The sequence below is a fragment of the Bos mutus genome, chromosome 22 (assembly GCF_027580195.1).
Source record: "Bos mutus isolate GX-2022 chromosome 22, NWIPB_WYAK_1.1, whole genome shotgun sequence".
In the NCBI taxonomy this organism is placed as follows: domain Eukaryota; kingdom Metazoa; phylum Chordata; class Mammalia; order Artiodactyla; family Bovidae; genus Bos; species Bos mutus.
The window spans coordinates 57,293,265-57,314,982 of record NC_091638.1 but is presented as its reverse complement, the minus strand read 5'-3'; the positions used below and the strand labels follow the sequence as shown (position 1 = coordinate 57,314,982).

The 21,718-nt window shown below is 43.9% G+C and overlaps 1 protein-coding gene across 3 annotated transcripts in view; it reads right to left on the bottom strand.

Moving 5' to 3' along the window:
* Positions 1–9,145: 9,145 nt before the first annotated feature.
* The window catches only part of LOC102281266 (phosphatidate cytidylyltransferase, mitochondrial-like), a 33,502-nt gene continuing 20,929 nt past the window's right edge, over positions 9,146–21,718 (bottom strand). For 2 of the 3 annotated variants that reach the window (XM_070359972.1, XM_070359973.1), the window contains 2 exons: positions 16,172–16,275; positions 9,148–11,418 (listed from right to left, as the gene is read on the bottom strand). In XM_070359972.1, the coding sequence (XP_070216073.1) occupies positions 11,110–11,418; positions 16,172–16,275 (413 nt within the window). In that variant the 3' untranslated portion in view covers positions 9,148–11,109. Of the gene's footprint in view, positions 11,419–16,171; positions 16,276–21,718 lie in introns of all 3 variants that reach the window. The other variant, XM_070359971.1, reaches the window with a different exon arrangement.

Genomic DNA, 21,718 nt, shown 5'->3' with positions numbered 1-21,718 from the left:
GTCGGGGGTGGGAAACGTCCCGGGAAACAGCAAGGAGCACAAGCCCTCGGCTGTTTCTTCTCGGCCTGTCCACCCTCCTCTCCCACCCAGGAAAGCCACTTTCTTTTAAAGCTCTGCTTGCCGCCCACCCAGACCCCAAAATGGAAATGTGCTGCCGCCTTGTGGATACATCCTGTAACAACACCTTGAAAACCAAAGCTTCTGGGCACTGGATACTCACAAGCGCTGGGGCCCTGGAAATGACACCCCACCTCCAGAAACGTCCTAGGGTTGGTCATCAGAAACAGTTCAAAAAAGAAGCCCCATTCAAGATGCAAATTTCAAGAGGTGAGTGGTAGGCAGGCAGAATGAGTTCCTGCGGTGGTGATTTTGCTTAAGCACAAGAGCAGCAAGCATTAGGGAGAGACAGATAGAAATCTCAACCAGATACCACTTCACAGCCATCAGAGAGGAGATCAGGAAAAATGCAATAGAGAATCAAAGCGGGATAGGGCCCAGGGGAAAGGGACCCATCCGACGGTCGTTTGGGGAAGGGAAAAGCACAGGAATCACGATGGCAAAGGTTTGAAGGTCGCACCCTCAGAGAAGATAAATACAAATACAGATGGATCTCTATCAATGGGTCCCGCAATCACATTCCTGAAACTATATGCAAAGAAAAACTCTGATTCCCAAACAAAGGGTGGAAACAACGGGCGAAACCAATGTTCACTACAGAATAATCTGCAATCCCAAGATCAGCAGGCAACAAACATGTCCATGGACAGATGGATGCGTCAGCAAGACGTGGCACCCAGATGCAAGGGACTCTCACTCAGCCATAAATAGAAATGAATGAAATGCTGCCTTTTGCAACCACACAGATGAACCGAGCTGATCATACTTAGTGAAGGACCTCAGTCACAGAACGACAAATAGCCTGTGATGTCACTTAGACAGGCAGTGGAAAATGGACAGAAACGGACCTGTTGACCTAAGAGAAAGCAATGCCCAGACCCAGGAAAAAAAAAAACAAACTGATGGTTACCAATGGAAAAAGGTGGGGGGAGGAGGAAGGGATGAATTAGGAGTCTGGGATTGACGAATCCCCACTAGCATACAGAAAGTCGTCACGAGGACCAACTGTCCAGCATCAGGGACTCTGCTCAACCCTCTCTAACAACCTGTATGGAAAAAAAAAGCCTGAAATGAAATGCGTGGATAACAGTTAGGGTACCTAACACCCAAAGAAGCACAACATTGAAAATGAACTCAATTCCAATTGAAAAAAAAAAAAGAAAACTCTAAAGGAAGAGGGCACACACACACACACACACACACATTAACACACAAAATGCCACGACTCTTCCCTGAGCCCTCGGTGACCTGGGCTTGTGTCATAGCCCTGGAGCCTGACCAGCCTTGAGCCCCGAGGCCTGGGAGACAGTAGAAGTTCCCGGAGACCTAGAAAATGCCCGGGGGGGTAAGTAAAAACAATTCAAAACACAAGCACCTTTCAGAGAGCAAATGTCAAGAGGGCTTTTTACACCCACTGTGTGTTTTATTTTAATTTTTTGCACAAAAACCATGGCTCTCCCTTATCAATTATTATGAGAGGGCAATCAAATCACCACCAGGTATCACCTCACACCAGTTAGAAAGCAGATCAATCAAGGCTGACAATACATTCCAGGGAGGGCATGGAGGAGAGGGAGGCCTCCTTCGCCATGTTTGGGAAGGTCAATTGCTAAGAGCCATGATGGAGAACGGAAGGAAGGGCCCTTTCAAAAATAAAAATTCACCTACCATTTAAGCCTGCGATCACACTCCTGGGTGCTATGTGAAAAAAATAAAAATTAAAAACAAACAAGTAAAACCAACCTTCATTCGCAAAGACACACTCACCCAACCTGCATGCAGCGTCATTCACAAGCGGAGACCTGGAAACAACAAAAAATCTCCATCGGTGATGGATGCCTCAAGAAGATCTGGTTCATTCATACCCTGGGATATTACTCTGCCAAAATAAGGACTGAAATACTGCTGTTTGCAGAAAAAACAGAAAAATGGATGGACCTGGAGTAGACCACACTAAGTGAAGGGCCGCCGGCATAGAACCACAAACACCTTCTAATGTCATTTAGAGACCGAATCCAAAGACTGAAACAAACGGACTCATTTAGGAAAGAAAAACCGATTCTCGGGACCAGAAACCAAACAGATGGCTACCAAAGCAGAAAGAGCAGGGAGAGGCATATATGAGGTGTTTGAGAGTAATAGATATGCACTAATATATAGATAAATTATCGAAAAGGTCCCATTCGCACAGGCTGCTGTGCTCCACACACTCTAGAAATCTGTATGGAGAAAGAAATCAACACAGAACATGTTTAGCGTAACAGAATCAGGTGGCTGGAAACCCTCCCCCCCTCCCCCCAAAAAACCCACAACGTTGTAAATGAACTCTATTCCAACCTAACATAACCCCTTCAACCTAGAGAGAAGTGGGGTGGGGAAAAAAAAAAACAGAAACGTGAACACTATCTCCCTGAAGGCCCTTTCAGCAGGCTCGTGTCACCTTTCTGGGGCCTGAGCAGCCTGGGGCCCTGCAGCCTGGACTCGGCCAAATGAGAGAGCTGGGGAGGATGGGTCAGCAAACGAGCTCCCCTGAGTCCTGGAGTGTCTGGTCTCTTGTAGTGGGGACCACAATCTCCCGATCCAGGCGCACCCCCCTGAAGGCTCCATGAAACCTCCCGCATCCAAACAGCGGTGCGCGCTCTGGGCTGGAAGAGCTTGCAAAAGTCACCTGGTGCGCAACTCTTACGCTGGTGGGATTCCCCGCTGCAGCCTCCTCGCACGGAGCCGTCCCCCTACCTAGGAACCACAGCGTCCTCAGCGGAGCGGTCTGTCAGGGCTTGGTATCTGTCGAGGGTGGGAAACAGCAAGGAGCACAAGCCCTCGGCTGTTTCTTCTCGGCCTGTCCACCCTCCTCTCCCACCCAGGAAAGCCACTTTCTTTTAAAGCTCTGCTTGCCGCCCACCCAGACCTGGAAATGGAGACGTGCTGCCGCCTTGTGGACACGTCCTGTAACAACACCTTGAAAACCACCGCTTCTGGGCACTGGGTACTCACAAGCGCTGGGGCCCTGGAAATGACACCCCATCTCCAGAAACGTCCTAGAGCTGGTCATCAGGAACAGTTCAAAAAAGAACCGCGGTTCACGAAGCAAATTTAAAGAGGTGAACAGTAGGCAGAATGTGCTGCTGCGGTGGCAATTTTGCTTAAGCACAAGAAAAGCAATCATTAGGGAGAGGCAGATGGACATCTCAACGAAATACCACTGAGAGAGAGAAGGAGAAGATGAAACCAGCAAGGAAGAACCCTGTACTATAGGTGATAATGAAATAAAGCTCCAGGGGAAGAGCTGTGCAGCGTGTCTAGAAAGCAACCAGCCCCGAAAGGAACGGGGGACACAGGACTTCAGGAAGAAGGTCCCCACGAAAAGCAAGAAACAGAGAAAACACCTGATGTGTTTGTCTACAAAGGAGGATGTTTTACAGATTTGTAAGAGAGTTTGAGGGTGAATTATTTACAAGTATATAGAAAATACAAGACCTTCCAGAACTAACACCAAAACAAGATGTCCTTTTCATCACAGGGGAATGGAATGCAAAAGTAGGAAGGCAGGAGATAGCTGGAGTAACAGGCAAGTTTGGCTTGGAGTGCAAAATGAAGCAGGGCAAAGGCTAACAGAGTTTTGCCAAGAGAATGCACTGGTCATAGCAAACACCCTCTTCCCACAACACAAGAGACAACTCTACACATGGATGTCACCAGATGGTCAATACCAAAATCAGGGCTTCCCTGATAGCTCATTTGGTTAAGAATCCACCTGCAATGCAGGAGACCCTGGTTCAATTCCTGGGTCGGAAAGATCCTCTGGAGAAGGGATAGGCTACCCACTCCAGTATTCTTGGGCTTTCCTTGTGGTTCAGCTAGTGAAGAATCCACTTGCAGTGCGGGAGACCTGGGTTCAATCCCTGGGTTGGGATATCCTCTGGAAAAGGGAAAGGCTACCCACTCCAGTATTCTGGCCCGGAGTCCATGGGGTTGCAAGGAGTTGGACATGACTGAGTGACTTTCACTTTTTTTCACTTTTATATTCTTTGTAGCCGAAGATGGAAAAGCTCTATATGGTCAGCAAAAACAAGACCTGGAGCTGACTAAGGCTCAGATCATCAGTTCCTTATTGCAAAATTCAGACTTAAATTGAAGAAAGTAGGCCATCCAGGTATGACCTAAATCAAATCCCTTATGATTATATAGTGGAAATGACAAATAGATTCAAGGGGTTAGATCTGACAGACTGCCTGAAGAACTATTGACGGAGGTTCGTAAGACTGTGTAAGAGGCAGTGACCAAAACCATCCCCAAGAAAAAGAAATGCAAGAAGGCAAAATGGTTGTCTGAGGAGGGCTTACAAATAGCTGAGAAAAGAAGAGAAGTGAAAGGCAAAGGAGAAAGGGAAAGATATACCCATCTGAATGCAGAGTTGCAGAGAAAAGCAAGAAGACAAAAGAAAGCCTTCTTAAGTGAACAACACAAAGAAATAGAGGAGAAAATGTCCTTTCAAAATAGAAAGGGAAAGACTAGAGATCTCTTCAAGAAAATTAGATACAAAGGGAACATTTCATGCAAAGATGGGCATGATAAAGGGCAAAAACGGTAAGGACTTAGATGAAGCAGAAGAGATTAAGAGGAGGTGGCAAGAATACCCAGAAGAACTATACAAGAAAGGTCTTAATGACCTGGATAACCACCATGGTGTGGTCACTCACCTAGAGCCAGACATCCTGGAGTGTGAAGTCAAATGGGCCTTAGGAAGCATTACTATGAACAAAGGCAGTAGAAGTGATAAAGTTCCAGCTAAGCCATTTCAAATCCTAAAAGATGATGCTGGTAGAGTGCTGTACTCAATTAGCCGGCAAATTTGGAAAACTCAGCAGTGGCCACAAGACTGGAAAAGGTCAGTTTTCATTCCAATACCAAAGAAGGACAATGCCAAAGAATGTGCAAATCACCACACAATTGTACTCATTTCATAGCAAGGTAATGCTCAAAATCTTTCAAGCTAGGCTTCAACAGTATGTGTACTGAGAACTTTCAGATGTACAATGTGGATTTAGAAAAGGCAGAGAAACCAGAGATCAAATTGTCAACATCCACTGGGTCACAGAAAAAGCAAGAGAATTAAAAAAAAAAAATCTACTTCTGCTTCTTGACCATGCTAAGACCTTTGACTGTGTGGATCACAGCAAACTGTGGAAAATTCTTGAAAGAGATAGGAATACCAGACCACCTTACCTGCATTCTGAGAAACCTGTATGCAGGTCAAGAAGCAACAGTTAGAACCGGACATAGAACAACAAACTGGTTCAAAATTGGGAAAGGAGTATGTCAAGGCTGTATTTTGTCACCCTACTTATTTAACTTACATGCAGAGTACATCATGAGAAACGCTGGGCTGGATGAATGAAGCACAAGCTGGAATCAAGACTGTCAGGAGAAATAGCAACAACCTCAGATATGCAGATGACACCACCCTAATGGCAGTGAAGAGGAACTGAAGAGCCTCTTGATGAAGCTGAAAGAGGAGAGTGAAAAAGTTGGCTTAAAACTCAACATTCAAAACACTAAGATCATGGCATCTGGTCCTATCACTTCATGGTAAATAGATGGGGGAAAAAATGGAAACACTGACAGACTTTACTTTCTTCAGCTCCAAAATCACTGCGGACAGTGATTGCAGCCATGAGATTAAAAGATGCTCCTTGGAAGAAAAGCTATGACCAGCCTAGACAGTGTATTAAAATGCAGAGACGTCACTTTGCCGACAAAGGTCTGTATGGTCAAGGCTATGGTTTTTCCAGTAGTCGTGTACAGATGTGAGAGTTGGACCATAAAGAAGCCTGAGCACTGAAAAATTGATGCTTTCAAACTGTGGTGCTGGAGAAGACTCTTGAAAGTCCCCTGGACTGCAAGGAGATCAAACCAGTCAATCCTAAAGGAAATCAACCTTGACGATTCATTTGAAGGACTGATGCTGAAGCTGAAGCTCTAATACTTTCGCCATGTGATGTGAAGAGCTGACTCATTGGAAAAGACCCTAATTCTGGGAAAGACTGAGGGCAGGAGGAGGAGGCAGCAGAGGATGAGATGGTTGGATGGCATCACTGACTCAATGGATGTGAGTTTGAGCAAACTCTGGGAGATGGTGAAGGACAGGGGAGCCTGGCATGCTGCAGTCCATGGGTCGCAAAGAGTTGGACATGACTTAGCGACTGAACCACAACAATGTAGACACTAAGCAAGAAGGAACAAATGGACTGATTAACTCCAAGAAAAACAAAGTTGTGCAGGAAAGTAAACTTCACAGTAGTATATGGCAGCAATGAAGAAACCCAGTTGTCTTAATAAAGTAAATTTTGACTATTAACCTAAAATTACGTAATAATTATGCATACATGCATGCTCAGTCACTTCAGTTGTGTCCCGACTCTGCAACCCCATGGATTGTAGCCTGCTAGGCTCCTCTGTGCATGGGATTCTCCAGGCAAGAATACTGGAGTGAGTTGCCATGCCCTCCTCCAGGGAATCCTCCTAATCCAGGGATTGAACCCACATCTGCACTGCAGGTGGATGGATCTTAACCATCTGGGTAGATCACTGAACCATGTGGAAAGCCCATGTAATAACTATATGTGGAGCATAAGTGAGTGGTGGTGAAGAGAGAGGCGGAAAGAGTGCGTGAGAGAGAGAGAGTGTGTGTGTGTGAATGGAGTGCATGAGAGTAAAAAATTCTCATTTTCCATAAAAGGGTGACAAAAAATGTACAAAACTGAAAACAAATCAAGAAATAACAGTCAAACCATATTACTTATAAATATGGAGATAAACACCAGAAGCCTCAGTGAAGGAGATGAAAGCAGCTTCTCTGGGAAAGTAGGAGCTGTGCAGCAGGGAAATGCTGCTTTTTGTAAAAACCTTGGGGTGTCACCTGATTTTTAAAGTGTGCAGGCATCACTTTGAGAAGAGTAAAAATTAAAAACACAAAACCTCGATCTAAAGCAAACACGGCAAAATCTGTTAACCTGAGTGGTGGGTATTCTGGGCATTCATGTTATTCTCTAACACTACATTTAAAATAATTCCTGTTTTTTAAAGTTTCCTTTCAGTTCTAGAAATACCATTAATTTGTTATTCAACATGAATTGCCCCTATTATGTGGAAGAGGAGGAGCTTTAAAAAAGTTAATGGTGTTATCGTAAAGATTAAAAAACCACGAATCCTATAGTTTAAAAAATCTTATATCCAAATTACATTTTTCAAAGGTTCTTTGACTTTTATTTTCAAAAAACTTAGTATTTTTTTGATAAATGCCTTGAAAGAAAGCCTTGTCCGCTATGTCAAAAGAAAAGTCCCAAGACACAATACATATAACGAGTGGGGGAGAGACAAGCTTCAGAATAACATATATGAATACATTTATGTAAAAAAAAAATGAAAAAGACCAAGCCACTTCCTACATGTCTATACACGTACAAATACACACAGAAGCACACGCAATGAGATCTGGAAGCGAACACACCAACCTGTGAATAAGACTACCTCTGGGAGGCAGATGGGTTTGGAGGCGAAGAGAAGGTAATTTCAGAGTTTGCTTCTATTTGTTTCTGATTAATAATTAATATATGTAGCAAGAAGTTCAAATGGCAAAAAGGTACACACGGTGAAGACCGGCCCCCACCCGGCTCATGTCAGCCCCTGGCCCTTCTCCAGAGGCAGCCTCCTGTCTGTCACTAGTTTCTTATGTGACCTTTTAGCCTTATTTCAAACACACAGAGAACACGTTTACACGCAAAACGCACTTTCTGTGAATAGTTACCACACTGGTCATACTGCGCACTCGACTTTTCCCCTTAAACGGGCTCCTGCCTCAGGACGGACCCGTGATGTCCCACCGACCGCTCACCTCCAGGCTGCCCTGCTGGGCCTTATACACCACCTGGGGGCTCTCCTGCAGAATGCTGCCGTACAGCTCCCGGAAGTGGGCCATGTTGGGCTTCACGATATTCAACACTTTTGCCTTATCCTCTCCAACCACCATCCGAAAGTCACCTGGTTAAAATAAGCACAAAACCAGTTTCGCACTGCGACTTCAGAGTCTGCCCTGTGGACTGCAGGCCCCCAAATGACCTGTGAACCAAAGCCCCCCAGCTGACAGTGCACCAGGTCAGCCTGGCAGGATCTCTCACTCGAAACACTGGCTTTTTCACCTTCAAGACACGAACACAGCAGCCCAGGAATGCAGGCACTTGTTTTGGGGAAAATAGAGCCTCTCAAACCACAAAGCCCTTTCAGTTCAGTTCAGTTCAGTCGCTCAGTCATGTCTGACTCTTTGCGACCTCCCTGTCCATCACCAACTCCCGAAGTTCACTCAAACTCATCTGCATCGAGTCGGTGATGCCATCCAGCCATCTCATCCTCTGTCGTCCCCTTCTCCTCCTGCCCCCAATCCCTCCCAGCATCAGAGTCTTTTCCAATGAGTCAACTCTTCGCATGAGGTGGCCAAACTATTGGAGTTTCAGCTTCAGCATCAGTCCTTCCAATGAGCACCCAGGACTGATTTCCTTTAGGATGGACTGGTTGGATCTCCTTGCAGTCCAAGGGACTCTCAAGAGTCTTCTCCAACACCACAGTTCAAAAGCATCAATTCTTCGGCGCTCAGCTTTCTTCACAGTCCAACTCTCACACCCATACATGACCACTGGAAAAACCATAGCCTTGACTAGACAGACCTCTGTTGGCAAAACAATATCTCTGCTTTTTAATATGCTATCTAGGTTGGTCATAACTTTCCTTCCAAGGAGCAAGTGTCTTTTAATTTCATGGCTGCAATCACCATCTGCAGTGATTTTGGAGCCCCCAAAAATAAAGTCTGACACTGTTTCCACTGTTTCCCCATCTATTTCCCAGGAAGTGATGGGGCCAGATGCCATGATCTTAGTTTTCTGAATGTTGAGCTTTAAGCCAACTTTTTCACTCTCCTCTTTCACTTTCATCAAGAGGCTTTTTAGTTCCTCTTTACTTTCTGCCATAAGGGTGGGGTCATCTGCATATCTGAGGTTATTGCTGTTTCTCCTGGCAATCTTGATTCCAGCTTGTGCTTCTTCCAGCCCAGCATTTCTCATGATGTACTCTGCATATAAGTTAAATAAACAGGGTGACAATATACAGCCTTGACGTACTCCTTTTCATATTTGGAACCAGTCTGTTGTTCCATGTCCAGTTCTAACTGTTGCTTCCTGACCTGCATACAGGTTTCTCAAGAGGCAGGTCAGGTGGTCTGGTATTCCCATCTCTTTCAGAATTTTCCACAGTTTATTGTGATCCACACAGTCAAAGGCTTTGGCATAGTCGATAAAACAGAAATAGTTTTCCTGGAACTCTCTTGCTTTTTCCATGATCCAGAGGATGTTGGCAATTTGATCTCTGGTTCCTCTGCCTTTTCAAAAACCAGCTTGAACATCTGGAAGTTCACGGTTCATGTATTGCTGAAGCCTGGCTTGGAGAATTTTGAGCATTATTTTACTAGCGTGTGAGATGAGTGCAATTGTGCGGTAGTTTGAGCATTTTTTGGCATTGCCTTTCTTTGGGATTGGAATGAAAACTGACCTTTTCCAGTCCTGTGGCCACTGCTGAGTTTTCCAAATTTGCTGGCACATTGAGTGTGTTGGGGATTTTCTCCCCGGGACTTGGAAGCGACGAACCTGAAAGAAGGACACTTGGACCGTCTCTTGCAAGGACTGACAAGTTTATTTCTGCAGTCAAGCTTTTTTATAGAAGCAGGAACAAAGAGCTTAAAGTATACGGTCAGCAGAGCGCATATGGAGTTAACACATAATCAGTGAAAACATTTCAAGGCCAGTGTGCTCTAAATGACTCATGGGCTTATCCCACAACCCGCTTTCACAAGTAACATCCCTATTAACTCTTGGTGCTGAGCATAACCAAAGGCAGGAGATGTTTTTCTGTCCACAGTGCAAAGCCGGGTATTTCTGGCCCTTCGCCATTTTCCCAAGGACTTTCTCCTTTTACGGCTATTTTGCACTACGCTTCCCAACGTATTCTCCTTTTGTTTTTAAATTAAGCATGGCGGCTGCTAGTTGGACTCCACTGTGGGAAGCATGGAGTCTTGAGTAGAGACTTCTGTATCCCATAATCAAGGACAAAAAGAGCAGGGTGATTAATACATATATAAAAATATTGCTTCCTGAAAGCTAAGCTCTAGGGTCTAGAGACCATAGGGTTTTGGTTAAAGTATCACAGAATTGAGTGCTATACAATTCCCTAGGTACCCTAACTTGAAAATTAGCAACTTGTTGTTTCAACAAATTGATGTCTAAACTTGAGTTATTTGTGAGATCCTGCAAATGCACTTTAACTTTATCCCAAGGATATTCAGTGCTATTATAGGGCATGTTAGTCAGACAAAAAGAAGTAAAATTCCAGTGACAATGTACACGTATTTGGAACATCAGTTGCTGCACTTGATCTCCTGAGTGGATAACTCATTTGTATCCTAAGTGGATAACCACAGTTTGTAACTCATTCATTCGTGTTTGTAATTGCTGATCTATTTGAGCTTGTCGAGTCCAATTTTCAAGAACACAGAAAGAAATACAGAATCAGTCCAAGGCTCAGTTAAGTTTATGGGAAGCCATAACTCAGATCTTTGTTTAACTAGCGCAATGCTAGCATTGTGATAGGAAATGGTGTGATTAAGGCAGGTATACAATGCACATGCAGTACAATTGACAATCTTGGTCGATAAGTCAATATCAAAATGCCCTACAATAAACAAGTACAGAAGGTGAACATATGATTGAATATAGCCAGTACTATTGTATAGGAAGGTATAATTAGAAGGACAAAACACACCCATAGTCCCATAAACATTAGCGAAGTGCTCTAAAGCTGCTGGAATTTTCCAAATGTGCCATTGCTCTGGCCCCACAATGGGGACGACAATCCTGGGTTGTGGGGGTGATAAGCCCCTGTTATACCAATTCAGCAATATGTCCTTATCAGTCCAGAAACTTGTTTTAGATTTATGAAAGCCTCCAATGCTTGATCTATTAAACCAGGAGCGATTATGATGTTCCTCTTGCTCTTCAGTGTCTGCTCAGCCTGACAAGTCATGTTTTTCACTTGAGCCCATGTCGGGTAAGGATTCAGACGATGGCGTTTCCTCATTGGCTCCTCCAGGGTCATTGACGAGACCCTTTGCGTCAACTTCGTCACTTCCCGAGGGAGTCCGGTCTTGGGGTCCCTCTCAGTAACGGACATACCGAAGGGGAACCTAGATTTCCTCTCCATCTGCAATGACAAGACCATAACCCTTGCCTAGGAGTCGTAAGATTCCTGGCAGCCACTGATTAAATTGCTTATACCATATTGGTGTATTGATTTCTAATTTGCTGTTTTGTCTTCTGTAAAATGTCTATCTGCATGAGTGTCAGAATTATTTTTTGTTAAGTTTAAAAAATTCAGGGAATAAAGAGTTAAAGATAATTGTAATTGAGGGTTAATAGGATAAGAAGTCTATCTCCTCTTCCATATTTCCCCTTTCTGTTTTAGTAAACGAGTTTTTAGGGTGTGGTGGGCTCTTTCAATAATAATTTGACCCTGAGGATTATAGGGTATTCTTGTAATGTGTGTTATGTTCCATTCTGATGAAAATGAACGAAATGAATGTGAGGTGAATGCAGGTCTATTGTTTGTTTTCAAGACAGAAGGAATCCCCATAATGGGGAAGGTGAGTAGAGTGTGGAAATGGTGTGTTCGTTAGATTCTGAAGAGACAGGTACTGCCCAGATAAAGCCCGAAAATGTATCAACTGAGACAAAAAGCAAAGAAAACTTTCTTAAGGAGCAGTGAGTGAAATCAGATTGCTAAAGGGAATTAGGTTGTTGCCCCCAGGGATTAATTCCTGAAATTGTAGTTCGTAAGTGCAGAGGGGCGCAAACATCATAGGTTTTAATAATATGTCGGGTTTCAGTGAGAGGAATATGGTATTTAGATTGCAATCTGTTAGCATTGGTATGAAGATTAGCATTTTGTCATTGGCAGATGTAAAAATGGGAGCTATGAGCCTGTCAACAGCATCATTCCTTGCGACCAGAGGGCCAGGTAAACCTGAATGAGCACGTATATGTGCAATAAGGAAAGGTTCCGTACGTGAGCGAATTAAAGCTTGAGTCTGTGAAAAGAGAGTATATAATTCTTCATCTAGGTTGTATGAAAAGGCGGTAACAAAATCAGGAAAAAGGGAAGCAAGGTATTTGGAATTAGTATATACATTGAAGGATAATGGTTGAAGTGACATAAGAGCATATAAAGCATATAATTCAGCTCTTTGTACTGAAGAATAGGTAGTGGGTAATTTCTCTTTGATATCAGGGCCGACAATCCCTGCTATGCCTTTCTTGTTGCCATCAATGAAATAGGTGGGTGCATTGATAATAGGCTGGGATGCAATGACATTAGTTACAATGAATTTAGTACATTGTAGAAAGTCCCATAATTTTCCTTTCGGCAAATGAAATGAGATAACATTTTGAAAATCATTTAATGCCATTTGCATGGTCAAGTTGTACTGTAAGGTAATTTGCAATTCCTTTTTTTGTCAAGGGAACATGTATTGCATATGGATCATATCCAAAGTTTGTACATGGCTTCTTCCTGACATAATTAAGTGCCCTATTTTCTCAATATATGACATAATTTTTTTAGACTGTTTAGTGTGTAAATATACCCATTCTATTGGGCTATGTTGAGTTATAATTGCAATGGGCGAATGTTCAGTGGGGAATATATATAAAGAAACTGGTTGATCATAATCTAGCCGAGTTGAAAAAGATTGTTGAGTGCGTTTCTCCATTAAGGCCAGTTCTTCTTTGGCCTCTTTTGTTAGCTGCCTAGGGCTATTAGGGTCAGGGGATCCCTCTAAAATTTTAAATAGATTTTGTAAGGCATAGGTGGGGATGCCAACAGATGGCTGCAGCCAATTAATATCTCCTAGCAATTTTTGAAAATCATTCAGCATGTGTAGAGACTGCACAGAAATTTGAGTTTTTTTGAGGTTTGATTTTAGATTCTTCTATAACATGTCGTAAATAATTAAAGGGTGCTTTCCATTGAATTTTATCTGGCGCAACAAGCAGGCCATGATTTTGAAGAGTAGTAGTAACTTCATTGTATAACTGTTGCAAACAGAGTTCAGATTCCATAGAGAGAAGTACATCATCCATATAATGAATTATAAACGCAGTAGGATACTTGTCTCTAATGGGTTGTAATAAAACAGATATGAGATATTGGCAAATGGTAGGGGAGTTCATCATTCCCTGAGGTAGCACCTTCCATTGGAATCTTTTAATAGGAGCCATGTGATTTATAGAAGGAACTGAAAAGGCAAAACGTTTTCTATCTTTAGGGTGCAAAGGTATAGTAAAAAAGCAGTCTTGTAAGTCAATAATACCTACAGACCATCCTTTTGGTACCATAGAAGGGGAGGGCAATCTGGGTTGTAAGGGCCCCATAGGTGACATGGTATTATTAACATTTCTTAAATCTATCAATATTCGCCATTTTCTTGATTTCTTTTTTATTACAAAAACAGGGGAATTCCATGGGGAAAATGAAGGTTCTATATGACCTTTTTGTAATTGTTCATTTACTAATTGTGTAAGAGTTGCCAATTTTTCTTTAGTTAGGGGCCACTGAGGTGTCCATACTGGGGTATTAGATTCCCAATCGAGGGGCAGCGGTGTTAACTCAATGGCCCCCATTAAAAAGGTTCATTTAAAGAAATTGTGGCTTTCGTTTGTTCAAGAAAATCCCGTCCCCATAAATTGATAGGGATATTAGTAATATATGGTTTAAGATAAGCTACAATTTGATCAGGGCCATACACTTGTAAATAGGATGCACTGACAAAAGTTTGTGCGGCATCAGTTTCATCCATTCCTAATAGTCTAGAAGGAGCCATAACCTTACCCCAATCGAGGGGCCACTCTGCAGCTCTAATGATTGAAATGTTAGCTCCGGTATCTAACATGCCTGTGAAATTCTTTCCCCGTATGCGTAAAGTAAGCATGGGTTTCTGATGTTCCTTTAATAAGGTGGATAGTGCAGCAGTAAGGTTGGTACTGCCAAAGCTTCCCTGCCGAACTTTATCAGATGCCTTCATTGGTTTAACATATGGCAAAAGTAATAGTTGTGTGAAACGTTCCCCTTTTTGTAAGTATGCATTTCCCGTTTTCATAACATTTACCATAACATGTATTTCCCCTTCATAATCTTTGTCCATAACACCGGTCAATACCACTAAACCTCTCATTGTGCAGCTACTATGTCCCAAAATTAGTCCTGGGTGGAATCAGGCCGTAATATCCAGTGGGAATTTTGTGGGGGTTGCATAATTCTATTAGTTCCATATCATAAGGACTAGATACATCAATGCAAGCACTCTTAGATGTAGCTGCTTGTAGCATCATAACACTAGGTCCTCCTTTTGTAGTGGGGCTAGAGGACGGCCCCTTTATCAGTTTCCCTGTTGTTTTTGTTGTGCACCGGGGTTCAAGGTGTTTCCATCCTTATCAAATTTAGAATGACATTCATTCAGCCAATGGAACCCCCTTTTACATCTTGGACATATTCTTGGGGGTCTCTTCTTATTAGAAGCAGTATTATTTTTTTCGGCCTGTGTTGGTAGGCAACATTGTTTTTTCATATGGTTGGGCTTCCCACAGTTAAAACATTTGGTATTAGCAGCCTTTTGTACATTAAAGGTTTCTAATGTTGCCAGTTTTGCTCTATGGGACATAGATCTGATGTCCCTATATGCTTTCAAATATTCCATAAGAGAGCTAGTCTCTTGAATTGGTCTAAGCATGGATTGACATTCCTCATTAGCATTTTCAAAAGCAAGTTGTTTTAAAATAATATTTTGTAAAGTCACATCCTTAATAGATTCCTCAATTTCATCCTTTAATTTTCCTATAAATTGAGAATATTCCTCTTTATGTCCTTGAATAATCTTAATAAATGAACCATCAGAGTTAGTGCTATCAACCTTTGCTTATGCCCTGCAGGCAGTTTCTTTAATGAAATGTAATATCTCAAGGGTAATATTAGCTAATTGTGCAATCATATCAGCCATGGCTCTTGTTCCAGTGAGTATATCAGAGGTTAAATTGGCAGAGTTACCATGAGATTGCTGGTCAATCAGCATTTGTTGGGCCTTATCATTAACCCATATTTGCCACTGAAGTAATTGTTGAGGATTTTGAATTATCTTTGCTATTTGAAAAAAATCATATGGCATCCAATGGCCAGCCCATCCTCCGAGAAATTCTATACAGTAAGGAGAAGTAGGTCCATACAGAGTGCATGCTTTCTTAAAGCTAGACAACATGCTAAAATCTAGATTAGCCCAAGTATTTTGGTCTTGGGCAGGTTGATTAAATTGCATTGGGAAAGCGAAAGTGCAAGCAGGCATCTCCCAAGGAGGAGTGAAATGATTAGTACGAGCAAAGTTAGCAATTGCTGTTACAGGCGGAGCAGAAGGAAAAACCTCAGATTTGGGCTGTCCGTTGAATGAAATGACCTCCGTTCTAAGTGGCTTCAGTTTTGACAAATACTGTCAAATACATATATCCTGTATATATATGTCTCTAAGTTGTTTTTCTAAGGATTGTGTCTGATTGAGCATAACATTCTTATATTTCAAAGCACCTTGCGTATCTTGTTCCTTAAGCTCATATTCATGTAAAGATCGAATAGTTTTTACTTCCAAATCAACGTTATGCCCTTCAGTTTGTTCTATGATAGCCCGTATGAGTGACCATGTAATCCTTGCCGATATGCTCACAAAATATTATTTTTAACCCTTTTCTATATGTCTAGATTGAGTGTCCCCTCTTCTGGGAACCATGAATTGTTCCAGTAAAATATGATAGCAATCGTTCAACTGATCTCTTGAAACATTAATACCATTTTGTTTAAAAAAATGATGCATTATAGAAATGAAAGGAATTTTACTGCTATGTTCTCCCATCCTGCTTACCTCTTTCTGCAGGGGCTCGTTGCTTTGTTCAGCCTTCCTCTCAAGTCCCTGTTTGTGGCGCCACTTGTTGGGGATTTTCTCCCCGGGACTTGGAAGCGACGAACCTGAAAGAAGGACACTTGGACCGTCTCTTGCAAGGACTGACAAGTTTATTTCTGCAGTCAAGCTTTTTTATAGAAGCAGGAACAAAGAGCTTAAAGTATACGGTCAGCAGAGCGCATATGGAGTTAACACATAATCAGTGAAAACATTTCAAGGCCAGTGTGCTCTAAATGACTCATGGGCTTATCCCACAACCCGCTTTCACAAGTAACATTCCTATTAACTCTTGGTGCCGAGCATAACCAAAGGCAGGAGATGTTTTTCTGTCCGCAGTGCAAAGCCGGGTATTTCTGGCCCTTCGCCATTTTCCCAAGGACTTTCTCCTTTTACGGCTATTTTGCACTACGCTTCCCAACAGAGTGCAGTACTTTCACAGCATCATCTAAAGGATTTGAAATAGCTCAACTGGAATTCCATCACCTCCACTAGCTTTGTTCACAGTGATGCTTTCTAAGGCCCACTTGACTTCACATTCCAGGATGTCTGGCTCTAGGTGAGTGATCACACCATCATGACAAAGCCCTTTAGCCAGTTAAAATATACCTCAGTAAAGAAGGAAGTCACCCTGAGAGTTAATATGCACTTGTTTTTCCAATGCACAAGCTTCTCTATTTATAGACTTTCATCTTGTTAACAAAACTCCGCCTGTGACCAATCAAGACGGGGGTGGTGTGTTATCTCATCCTTGGTGCTGCTCACTCAGCTTGGCCCTGCCTGCTGTGTTTGTATGAGGGCTTTTTAGGTGCTCTGCAAATATGAATAACCTTATTATATTTGATAAGGGCAAAGTTTACATTTAGGATAAACTTTAAAGCTGATATAACCTGCGGTGGATTCATTTTGATATTTGGCAAAACTAATACAATTATGTAAAGTTTAAAAATAAAATAAAATTAAAAAAAAAAAAGTTGCAAGTGGTGAACTGCTGATCTGGAGAAGCAAGAGGCAACGAGGCCTCCTCCTAGGGACAGAGACACTGATGGCCGCCCTCCCGAGAAGCTCATTCCACCCACGACTACTCCACTGCTGACCAGGGCCATCTTGGCATCCTCTGTCCAGCCCGTCAGCACCAGCCTGCTACCCAGTGGGCTGGAACCACCGCAGGCCCTACAGCCAGTCACCCTTGGACAAGCCCCGACCACCGGCACGTCAGCAGCCACCGCACAGGCAGGGCCAGCAGCTCCTGGGCCAGGGAGCAGCCCCGCCTATGTGCATGCCCAGAAGCCAGCCCCGCCCCAACAGAAGGGCCCCTGAGACCCATACAGGGGGCACCGCAGAGCAGGGAGTCCTGGTGAGCAAAGGGGCATGCTGCTGGGCCCACAGGGAAGCTTCGACATGCCACTCCTCCAAGGCTGGGAAAACAGCCAGCAACACCCTGATGCCACACCAAACAATCAGGCAGCTGATCTGATAAGACATCTGCATGTCTATGTTCACTGCAGCATTATTTCCATTTGCCAAGATAAGTAAACAACCTAAGTGCCCACTGATAGATGAATGGATAAAGATGGGAATATATACACATATATGGAAAGGAATATCAGCCATAAAAGAAGAAGGAAATGTTGCTATTTGCAATAATATAACTGGACCTAGAGGATGGTGTGATCACTCACCTAGAGCCAGACTGGAAGGCGATGTCAAGTGGGCCTTAGGAAGCATCACTGCGAACAAAGCTAGTGGAGGTGATGGAATTCCAGTCGAGCTATTTCAAATCCTGAAAGATGATGCTGTGAAAGTGCTGCACTCAATATGCCAGCAAATTTGGAAAACTCAGCAGTGGCCACAGGACTGGAAAAGGTCAGTTTGCATTCCAATCCCAAAGAAAGACAATGTCAAAGAATGCTCAAACTACCGCACAATTGCACTCATCTCACACGCTAGTAAAGTAATCCTCAAAATTCTCCAAGCCAGGCTTCAACAGTACGTGAACCGTGAACTTCCAGATGTTCAAGCTGCATTTAGAAAAGGCAGAGGAACCAGAGATCAAATTGTCAACATCTGTTGGATCATCAAAAAAGCAAGAGAGTTCCAGAAAGACATCTTCTTCTGCTTTATTGACTACACCAAAGCCTAGTCAAAGCTACGGTTTTTCCAGTAGTCATGTATGGATGTGAGAGTTGGACTATAAAGAAAGCTGAGCGCCGAAGAATTGATGCTTTTGAACTGTGATGTTGGAGAAGATTCTTTAAAGTCCCTTGGGCAGCAAGGAGATCCAACCAGTCCATCCTAAAGGAAATCACTCCTGAATATTCTTTGGAAGGACTGATGCTGAAGCTGAAACTCCAATACTTTGGCCACCTGATGTGAAGAACTGACTCATTTGAAAAGACCCTGATGCTGGGAAAGATTGAAGGTGGGAGGAAAAGGGGGCGACAAAGGATGAGATGGTTGGATGACATCACCAACTCGATGGACGTGATTTTGAGTAAGCTCTGGGAGTTGGTGATGAACAGGGAGGCATGGCGTGCTGCAGTCCATGGGGTCACAAAGAGCTGGACGTGACTGAGCGCCTGAACTGAACTGAGAGGATGTTATACTAAGCGCAATAAACAGTACCAAGGACACAGCTGTGTGATACATGGAAGAGGCTGGGCACGTATGAGGACCTCCAGGGAAAGCCTAGAGAAAGCCACATGGCTGAAGCCGTTGCTGGGCAGAGAGAAAGTCGTCCAGGGCAGGAGGGAGGTGGGAAGAACAGACACATACCTCTGCAGCTGAGGAAGCCCTGGGGCGAGGATGATAATATAACTTATCATCCAAAAGAGGCCACTTTTGACAGTGAGGGGGGTGCTATGAGTCATCACATTATGATGAGTACAAAGTGGGCAAACCAGGGTGTGTGGTTGCCCTTGCCGATTTTTTTCCGCAGAGCAGAAAGGGAATCATCGAAATTATGACCCAGCATGGCAAATTTTCTAGAGCAAACTGTGGGTTTGTTTGGAAAAATTAACAGATACTCAACAGTAAGCATGTACCTCAGTGAGGAATAAAATACACTGGATTTTTAAGTTTCAAAAGAACCAACATGTACTGCAATTTGGTAGAAAGCGTGTGGGGACTACAAGCTTTGGAAAAGATTCATGGACAGCCTCTGGAACCTGACCTCTGTGAGATGAGGTGGGAACTGGTTAGGGCAGTGAGCTCGAGTGAGTCCTGCCCTAACGAGCCGCTCAAACACAGAGACAGTGTTTTCTGTTTGTTTACACAATTACACGCGAGGATGACTGCTAGTGAGAGGTTGGAGAAACTGGTTCTCTCACGTAACTCTCTTGACTCGTATGCTGCTACAGTCCTTCTGGAAGCTGTGACTGACGAAGCCTCATCTCTGGAGAGCGAGCCCCAAGCCCCAAACCCAAACAGAGGCCAGGAGATGAAGCCCGCTGAGGATCTGGGTCATCGTTCTACCTCGTCTGCCCACACAGCTGTCCCCTCAGCTGGGCACTGCCGCCTCCCCACGTGGCAGGAAGGGGACAGGCACACGGAGGTGACGGAACTGGACTGAGGTCTCCCAGGAAGCCAGTGAACACCCTCCACACACACGACTCTTCACTGAAGCATGATTTACAACAATGAAATCCTGGCAGCAACCAAATGTCCCTCAACAGGGGAAGAGTGCACCCACACCGACCACAGACCACCCACACCGACCACAGACCGGGGCGTGCCCACTAAGAGTTACAGGAACCACACAGTGAGATGGAAAATGACCATGGAATAATGTGCAGCTGAGAAGCCAGGACACAAAAGTACCAGAAGGAAACAGCTTTGGGAAAAAAAAAAAAAGACAAAGGACTACTTTTAAATGGTTCAGTTCAGTTCAGTTCAGTCGCTCAGTTGTGTCCGACTCTTTGCAACCCCATGAATCGCAGCACCCCAGGCCTCCCTGTCCATCACCAACTCCCGGAGTTCACTCAGACTCACGTCCATCAAGTCAGTGATGCCATCCAGCCATCTCATCCTCTGTCGTCCCCTTTTCCTCCTGCCCCCAATCCCTCCCAGCATCAGATCTTTTCCAATGAGTCAACTCTTCGCATGAGGTGGCCGTTTGCTCTAATAAGAGACACATTTACTGTGGGCTCTTTAAAGGCATGTGCTCCGCATCTGCTGTCTCATTTAAGGCTGCCAAGCCTCACAAGGAAGGTGCTGATTATCCTCAATCTCATGGACGAGGACAAGGAGCAACAACCTGCCCAAGGCCCGGCCACCTCTCAGGATCAGGGCAGTGACATTTCAGGTGCTAACTTCACTTCACTCTGTAATTCTCCCCTGTAATTTCCCCCCTTTCCCTCACTTCTGTAATGCTGGCTCACTACCTCTAGCGTTCTGAAGTAAGTTCACGGATGCACAGACATGCTGTCCCAGCAAATGTGAATGAAGAGGCAGCTGGGTTGACTTTGAATTGTGTATATACCCTCATGCTTTCATTCAGAGCCTATAAATGTTTTCTACTTCTCCCTGAAGGGATGAAATGTCATCTAACTCTGAGTCTCACACAGCTGGCTCAGAATTGAAGCATCAGTGCACCACTGTCGAGATCTAAATATTTATGCCACCTCCTTACCTCCTGTACATTTAACAAACAAAAGCTCTTACATTTTAGACAGTAATTTTCTGAGAGAGGGAGTATATTTCACCAAAATGTAAAGGCAAATGATCCAAACCTTCCCCAAACAACAAATGCCGGTCACGATGAAAGGAGCTGGGAAACATTAAGGACTTTCTTCGAACAGGGACCAAAGCGTATTCGTCCCTGTGACCCCGGCTCCTCACCTGCTGCCTGGCACATGAAGGCAGATCCATAAATGTCTGCTGAATTGGATTTCTCTAACTGCTGTGCAGCAGAACCAGCTCAGCCACGGGGAACAGCAAGCAAATGGGCTTATTACCTGCTGCTTCAAAAAAAATGAATAAAATTTTGGGCACTGCATGAACCAGCATTTAATCCTAAGAATCAATTTTTCTTACCTCTGGAGATAGGCTCACAACAAAACACAGAGATTGAGAAAAACTGACTGCTGACTTGTATTTTACGGGAGTTTAACTCTTAACTACCCAAGCCAGAGAACAGCCTGTCTAATGCGATGGCTAGACAAAAGGGTAATCTCTCCTTGACCTGAAGTAAGACAAATTCAGAGGCTTGTAGTGCATTTGGAGCTGGCCTGCTCCATGATTCCAGCACGTCCCCAGCAGTCAGGAACCTTATTAGGAACATAAGGGTGTGAGCGGAAAGGCCCGGCTCTCAGGTCTGGCCATATCCCTGGGAGACTGGGGGTGAGTTACTTAACCTTTCTCAATCAGCTTCCTTCTCTGCAACAGTCACACGAACCTCACAAGACTGCCTTTAGGTTTCAGTGATTAAGGTATCAGAGGATGCTCTGTCCACAGTGAGCAGACAGTACTGCTGTCATGATGTGTATATGGGAGGGGCAGGGCAGAGGGTGC